Source organism: Octodon degus, unplaced genomic scaffold (genome assembly GCF_000260255.1).
Source record: "Octodon degus isolate 3935 unplaced genomic scaffold, OctDeg1.0 scaffold00157, whole genome shotgun sequence".
NCBI lineage: Eukaryota > Metazoa > Chordata > Mammalia > Rodentia > Octodontidae > Octodon > Octodon degus.
The window spans coordinates 5,036,428-5,044,213 of record NW_004524733.1 but is presented as its reverse complement, the minus strand read 5'-3'; the positions used below and the strand labels follow the sequence as shown (position 1 = coordinate 5,044,213).

Genomic DNA, 7,786 nt, shown 5'->3' with positions numbered 1-7,786 from the left:
CCGCATCTTGTACAGCAATTAACCACTAAGAAGAATATATGCAGTGTATTATTTGTTGAAAAATAAAAAAAAAAAAATTACAAAAAAGAAAAAAAAGAACTCAGCTCATTGTGTCTACCTTACCGGCCTTCCCAACTACTTAGCTTAAATAGATCACCTCTGTCACCAGTGCAAGCTGAAGCTACACACAAATGGCCCTTATCAGACAGCAAGATCTTTTCTATCACACTGACCTAGCTCAGCTATGAGACGAGAGATGTGCTCTGCATTTTGCACTTTCTATAACATCTACCTTTACACTATTTGTTGGAGAAATTTGTTCATATGGAAACACTAACCCAGGAATTTTGAACTTTAGACCATTTGTAGAGGTACCTGCAGCAGTATGTCCCATCTTATGGATTACAACCATGCCTACGAGGAAGAAGGAAGGAAGGAAAATAAATTAAGTACCTGAATTTTACAAAAAATATAATCACATAAACAGGCAGTGGAAAAGTTTCAATGGTTGTGCCCTAAAATTCCATGATGAAATTAAATCTACAAAGTGAAATATTTAGGAGAGGGACCTCAGGGAGACGAACAGGCAGATCCTTAAAAATCTGATTTGGTTCTCTCATATGAATGCCCCTGAAAGCCAGCTAGCCCCTCCTACCATACAAGGACACAGGGAGAAATAGCCACCTATGAGCCAAAATATAAGCCCTCACTAGATGTCGAATCTGTTAGCAAATACATCTTGGCCTGCCTAGCCTTCCTCAACTGTGAGAAATATATTTTTGTTATTTATAAATTATCTAATCTATGGTACCTTTTACAATATAAACTGACTAAAATAATAATATAAATATGCTCTCTTGTTTATTTCAGATAAAAGAGGCATTTTGTAATGAAAATTATACCAATGGTGTAATTTTGCAGTTTAATGACCTGGTTTCACAACCTCATTTGACAGACATTCCATATTCTCACGCGTCAAAATGTTACTTACTTTCAATACTTTCCTAAAGGTAATTCCAACTAAAATTTCTGATATAGACTAATAGCAATTGTTAGCACTACAACTTCTCTTTAATATTTCAAACAATATAAATATCAAATAACTATAAAATGAAGATTGAAAATTCAAAGGTGAATAGTTACTGCATTCTGAGGCTTTTATGTAAGAAATTTACTGAACTATGTACAAATGCTAAGGCAAGATTATACATATATGTAACATATATAATATATTGTATATATTATGTACTTATTCAGCAATTGAAATAATCAGAATAATCAAAATTGATTGTTTTGTACGTGAATAGGGATAAAGAGGAGGTATAGGAGGGACTGAAATTTTAAAAATAAAAACTTTATAACAGGTAAATTACCAATAGTATCATGACCACACTCGTCTCTTATTTCTTTACAGGTATGACTGTCCTGCTTTAAGACATCACGTGGTTTGTAGGGTCCACAGTACTTTGAAGCATCTGGTGTAACATTCTGTGAATAAGATTTGAGTTTTAAGAAAGGAGTTTTAGAAACTGCCAAGTGGTTATGTATGATCATCACATGCTAGTTCAAAATCAAAAAGACATCTGGTAACTGAAAGCTTAAAGATCGCTAAGTCTTATCTGAAGATAGATGAATATGTAATTTTACTAAATTCTCATGCTAGCCACAGAATTAAATAATATGGTTTAGACATCTATACTACATAGAATAGGTCTCTACATTTTCTCTTTATATGCCTAAATTTCTCAACATAATGGCAGATACAAAGTTTATTAGATACTAATCCTCGAAGGAGTTAAGGTACACAAGCTGACCTTTACATTTCAGAACTTATTCTCCAGATGAAGAATTCTGAAGTATAAAGTAAAATCTGCTTTTAAATCATTCTTTTCAAAGCTACAATTATATGAGTATGTTCTATGTGATACTTAAAATTATTTTTACATCTTAAAGTCAGAAAAATATAACCCAAACTCATAAATTGAGATTGTTTATATGGTTTGGTAAAAATAACAATGTACTATAGGTTGAATATTTGTTATCTGATATTTTGAGACTAGAACTGTTTTGGGTTTTGGTATATATGCATGTTCATAATGACATATCATGAGGACAGAACCCAAGTTCAACATCAAACTCATTAATGTTTCATAAGAATCTTATTCAGGTATCTTCAGAGTAATTTTACAGTATTCTCAGTGTGACTGCATTTTTTTTTTTTTTTTGTATTTTAGGATAGGATCAATAGGATCAACAGGGTCTACAGGGTCTACAGGGTCTCAGTACGTATATCAAACTTGTAGTGATCCACCTGTGGTCAGCCTCCCAAGAGCTGTGATTACAGGTACGTGCCACCATGCTCAGTCTCAATCACTGCCTCAGCCCACCCTGAGGGTGGGGCTGGCATAGCAGGCTGGAGATCGAACCCTGGCCACTGCATCTGCCTAAGCAGGCACTTTAATTCGATGAGCTATATGGCCAGCCCATGACTGCATTTCGAAAAGCAATATATTGCACAAGTTGGTATGGATTTTCTACTTGTACCATCATGTCAACACTCAAGAGGACTGGATTGTGGATACCCAGATCAGAGAGGACCAACTGATACTCATATCATACAGTCAGTGTATTAGGTACCACCTATAACCTGGTTTTATGAATACAGTCTTTCCAGTGATAACCTGATAGTCCTTCACTTTTAGGACTTAAGATGATACGATATTTCATAGAAGGAATCTGTGTGGCAAAAATTGATTTATGCTACAAAATCCATTAAAGGCAATTATTTCATTAGTAATATACTAGACACTTGACAATATAAGTCCTCAAGCCAAATCAGGTTAGGGAACTGAATATATTTCACACAGATAAAATCTAACAAATATTTTTCAGTGATGTTTCCACAACTTTTGATTTATTTTATAAGACTGTCCCAAGGAAATACTAGTTGAACAGTTTTGACAGAATCAGCTTCGCTCCCACAGTCAATTTGTAAACTACTTTCAGAGAACAGTAGTTCTGTGCCCCAGGGGTGCATCAGAAGCACCCATGGCCCCCCAAAGAACTTCAATCATTGCTTCTAACATGCAGTACATCTAGGACAATGACCAGCACCCTTGGCAAGAGGGAGGTAATAGGAGATGTCATCTAAAATTTTCAAGTAATTTACCTTTTAAAATGGAATACATATACATACTTTCCAATAATTTGGCTGGCAATTCCGAGCAAGCCAATCTGAATGAAGACCACGAGAAGCATTGGTAGATAAATCTTCACTCATAAACCCCATACTCTTGGCAAACTTGGTCGCTAGATATTAGAAAGAAAAGTATAAATTAACTAAGTTTACATATACCATGAACAAAATATATGTACTATAGGCAGTCTGCATCAGCTCTCTCTTAAGTGGGGTACTCAAGGCTGTCAAGGAAAATTTTCACACATTAATAGCTTTATAGATCAACTTCTAATTTCAGATTTCCGTATGACCTTTCTACAATTGATCTATTTGAAGCTCCTGGTGTGTATGTTATGATACTTTCCTGTACTACCTCACCTGAGCTGGCTCTTTCTCTCCACTTTTCCAAAAAACAAAAGGCACACTTTTCATCAGGATCAAATCTTACTGCTCTAACTAGGGTGCAAAGCTCAGGGCAAAGAAAATTAAGATATCAATCAAGGGGATGAATAGATTCCACTGAATAAGTAAGATTCTGTTTTTGGGTAATTTACAGTTCTGTTCTTTCAGCCAAATTGAAGGTCTACTATACACATTTATTAATATTTCTGATTATACATCACTATACTTTTGATATGTAAGATAGAAAGTGTTGAAATCAGACCCCCTCCCATAGTAAACAGGTTCAGTCCCATCTAATCTATTAATAATGTTCTTGCAGTCTTACATACATAAAAACATTACAGGAAGAAAACTGATGCTGTATCTAGCTTCAGTAATTATTCATCTACAGATAATAAGTTACCTTTAAAATTTCCATTTTAAAGATAAAGAGAGATAGAAAAGTTAAAGACCCTATTCCGTTAAACAAATGTTAAATGCAGGACCTGAAATTTGACTTACAGTATGCTTTTATCCCTATTTTGTATGGAGTCCTATTTGTTCTTACAGTGAAAACTATAGACAAAAGGTTAGAAAAAATTTCAGTATGATTAAAAAGTACCTGACTCTCCTGCTAAAAGTGTGTGTGTTGTATGTTCCAGTACTTTCCGTGCCACACCAATAGCATTTTTAATTCGTCTAAGATCTCCTACTGCTCCTACATTCATCGTAGTGCTGCGGACATAAATGCAGTAAAGTGTATGAAAGTTATTTTCATAAGTTCAAAGATAAGCAGGACTGTATTTCTCCAAGCAATGTGTTGTGAGATAAACTCTACCTTCACACATATGTGAAAGCACAACCATAAATTCCATATGGTCCTCCAATCAGACAAAATTAAAGAAAAAGCAGAAATTCAATTAACCACATATACCAAAACATTAAATTCTGTTTCTCTTTCCTTATTTTGAACTTGGTTTTCGAAAGTGGTCTTAAGGTTTCAGATTTAGCAAACTACAGCATTTGAGGATGGGAAATAAATGTTTATAGGACAGAAGCTTATTTTTATAGCTTGGGATTCTCCCTGAGAGTATCTATTTTCTTGGTTACTTCCACTATAAGGATTTTGTTTTCTTTTTTAAATTGAGAGATAAAGTCTTTGTGTTTAGAAAGGCCAAGCACAATAATCTAGTGACCTATGACAAGTCATGCGTTTTTTCATCTCACTCTTCAAGGACTGCAGCTCTAAATATAATTAAACATGCATCAAAGTCGCAGGGATCAACAGGTTCTGCAGGGCATTCTTACCCATCCATGATCATCGCATCCAGTGTGGTTTCTCCCAGTTCATCAGGACTTCCTCCAAAGCCTACGGAGCCGTCACACTGCTCTTGCTCACATACGGCACAACCATGCTCAACTGCGTCCAGGGTAGACCCTCCAGATACTAATGTCCACCATGCTGTGAAATCCCAATAATACTTGTTTATATTTATATATTTTTTTGATAGCACACGGACCGAACAGAAAACATTTTAAAAACTTCTACTGAAATTATGTTTTCACATTTAAATTGAATTTTCAACAAGGTAATCAAGTGCTACAAAGGAGTTTTAAAACAGACAAGGGTAAAAGTATATCAACACCAATGCTCAATTCAGGAAAATAATTCAGATTACTTATTGGTAATGTGAGATTTATTTCACTTATCAACATCTATTCCTTCTGTATAAAGAAGTACATGAATAAGTGTTCTTTCATTTAGTTTCAGTTACTGGAGACTGAACCCAGGGCCTTTGCCCTGAGCTGTGGCCCCATTTTTTAATGTTTGAGACAAGCTTACTCATTTGCACAAAGTGGCCTAGATCTTGTGATCCTTTTGTCTCAGACTTCAGAATTATTGGGATTACAGGCCATCACACCCAGATTCCCCTCTTTTATTTTAAAAGACACAACTGACACCACTCAAAGGCAACTGATTTAAAAGTGCATTGTCTTATAAATTACTTCTAGAGTATCAAAAGTATTTATAACTAGTACTGTTAAGGAGGCAACACCTATTAATAGTAACACTGTAATAGCAAATAAATAAGCTTAACAGGACTGATTCATCTTATATTCACAACAGTTTTTGCAGTAATACTGTGAACAATTACAATTCTCATTTTAAACAAAAGATAACAGAGCCACAGAGGTTAGGCAACTTGTACAAGGTCATACAGCCATTTCTAAAAGCAGTCATTTGGACTAGTGTGGCTGTACTTTTAATACCTTGTTCTGTGGGCCCATACTCAGTACACTGTGTGTGGGGCCTTCTCTTCAATGGTCAAGCTCCTATGTAATAGAAAGAACTTCTTTACTGATAAAAGAGTATTTTTTGAAGCGTAGGTGCTATTGTTAATAAGCACTAATTAAGCATCACTATTGGACCTACAGTCTTGCAAACAGAGTTTTAGAAATCCTTTCACTATAGGCAACTTGTACAGGACTGTCCCCTGCCCAAGCTGTCGGACTTTCTGTTTCACTATTGTGGAGAGTATGTTTTTCAGTCTGATTTCTCATGTTCTTTTGAGTTCATATACACTACCTGTAACATACAGATTTACCTCGACTAAACTCTGGAGCCAATTTTTCCCTCAGAAAGTTAATATACTAACAGCCTTAGAAGTAGATCTGAAATTACTCCTGTGGTAGTATGTCTTGAAACACGTTAAAAAAAAAAAAAAAAAAAAAAGAACACTATGTGAAAACGCTGTGTATGCTAATGGCATATACAGGACAAGATCAAAGCGCACAAGGCTGGAACCCAACCCGGTGGGCTGGATGACAATAAATCAAGGGCACATTTCCTAAAAGAAGGTGATAACCTTCGCCCTCTCTCACTGCAAATGAACAATCACATAGGCACTTTTAAAGTCCGATGTGCTGGTTCCAGTAATTAGAAAAATCTCAGGAGGTGGGGCCCGGCAGGTCAACTAGATTCCTCAGAAGCTGCACGCATCATTTTAACGAACAGCCAAGCCTGGGCCCCACCTTCCGGGGGACAACGACTGCACGTGTGCATGCAGCCGCAAACCCAACCGGAAGAAGTGAGCATTTGTTTGAGTAATTATCGTTTGCAAGACTGGCACCCAAGGTCCGGAAGGGGAGCGAGGGGTTAGGGAGGGGCGGTGAGGCCGTCCCCGGGAAGCAGCCCGAGGGAAAGCTGCGCGCCGGACAAAAGCCAGCACCAGCGCCACGGCACACAAAACCCAAAAAAGGCCTTGGAGGTCACGCAGAGGGAAGGCGACCATAAAGGGCGTGATCCCGAGTGACAGGACGGAGGAAAGGCCGGCTGCCGGTCGCGGCGGGCAGGAAGGACGAGCCGAGGCTGCTCCCAGCCCGTCAGGGAGTGGGACGCTCGCCCGGCCGGACCCCAGCGGGGCGGCCCTCCCACTGCGCGCTTCGCGGGCAGCCACCCGCCCGGCCCCGGCCGCCGCCCCGCACCTGCTTCGGTGGCGTTCTTAAAAGGCCAAGTATTGACGACCAGGGGCAGAGGGCTGCAGCTGCGCACTAAAGCCGGGCCGAGCAGAAGCGGCACGACAACGAGAGGCAAATGCGAGCTCCGCGCCATAGCTGGGAGCTGCGCAGAGGAGCGCGAGAAAGGTCGCGTGACCCTCCGCCCGCCCAGACCCGACCGCCTGCGCGCGCGCCTTCACGGGAAGCGGCTCGCCGGCCCAGGCCCCGCCCACCCGGAGACCACGCCCACCCTCCTGGCTCGGCCTGGGCTCCTTGAACTATCGCGAGAGGTGACCTTTCCGCAGATTGCGGAAGTTCGGTGGTCTTCGGTCGTGAGGTGGTTCGTGGAGAAGTGTGCTCTTAGGTGACATGCTGTTTGGTTTTGTAAATAATGAGCTAAATTGCCACTTCCCGTTCTTTAAAGGTAGATTGGGCCTCACATTTGAAAATTAGCATGAAGCATAACTTTAGGAATTCAGGTAATTGCTGTGTGCTGTTTAATCTGGTTTTCACATAGTCTCTTAATTAAAAGTCGAAGTTGGGAAGTTTGGCCAACCTAAAATGTGCGCTGAATTTCCTCGGCGGCCGCCCTGTCTTTGCGTCGCCTCCCACCACAGCTTTTTTGTAGGACGTCCTTTGGCTGTAAGTCTCTGAGCTGGAATAATTGGACCGCCTGGGAAGATAGAAATGTACCCGCTGCATAGTCCTCTAACGGACGCCTTCCTGCGC

At 39.4% G+C, this 7,786-nt stretch overlaps 1 protein-coding gene across 1 annotated transcript in view; it reads right to left on the bottom strand.

The window, feature by feature from the left end:
• Aga (aspartylglucosaminidase) overlaps positions 1-7,264 on the bottom strand; it is a 19,436-nt gene extending 12,172 nt beyond the window's left edge. The window contains exons 1-6 of the mRNA XM_004642614.3: positions 7,046-7,264; positions 4,868-5,021; positions 4,182-4,294; positions 3,197-3,309; positions 1,374-1,488; positions 339-414 (exon numbers count right to left, since the gene is read on the bottom strand). Coding sequence (XP_004642671.1) covers positions 339-414; positions 1,374-1,488; positions 3,197-3,309; positions 4,182-4,294; positions 4,868-5,021; positions 7,046-7,172 — 698 coding nt within the window. The 5' untranslated portion in view covers positions 7,173-7,264. The remainder of the gene's footprint in view (positions 1-338; positions 415-1,373; positions 1,489-3,196; positions 3,310-4,181; positions 4,295-4,867; positions 5,022-7,045) is intronic.
• Positions 7,265-7,786: the final 522 nt, after the last annotated feature.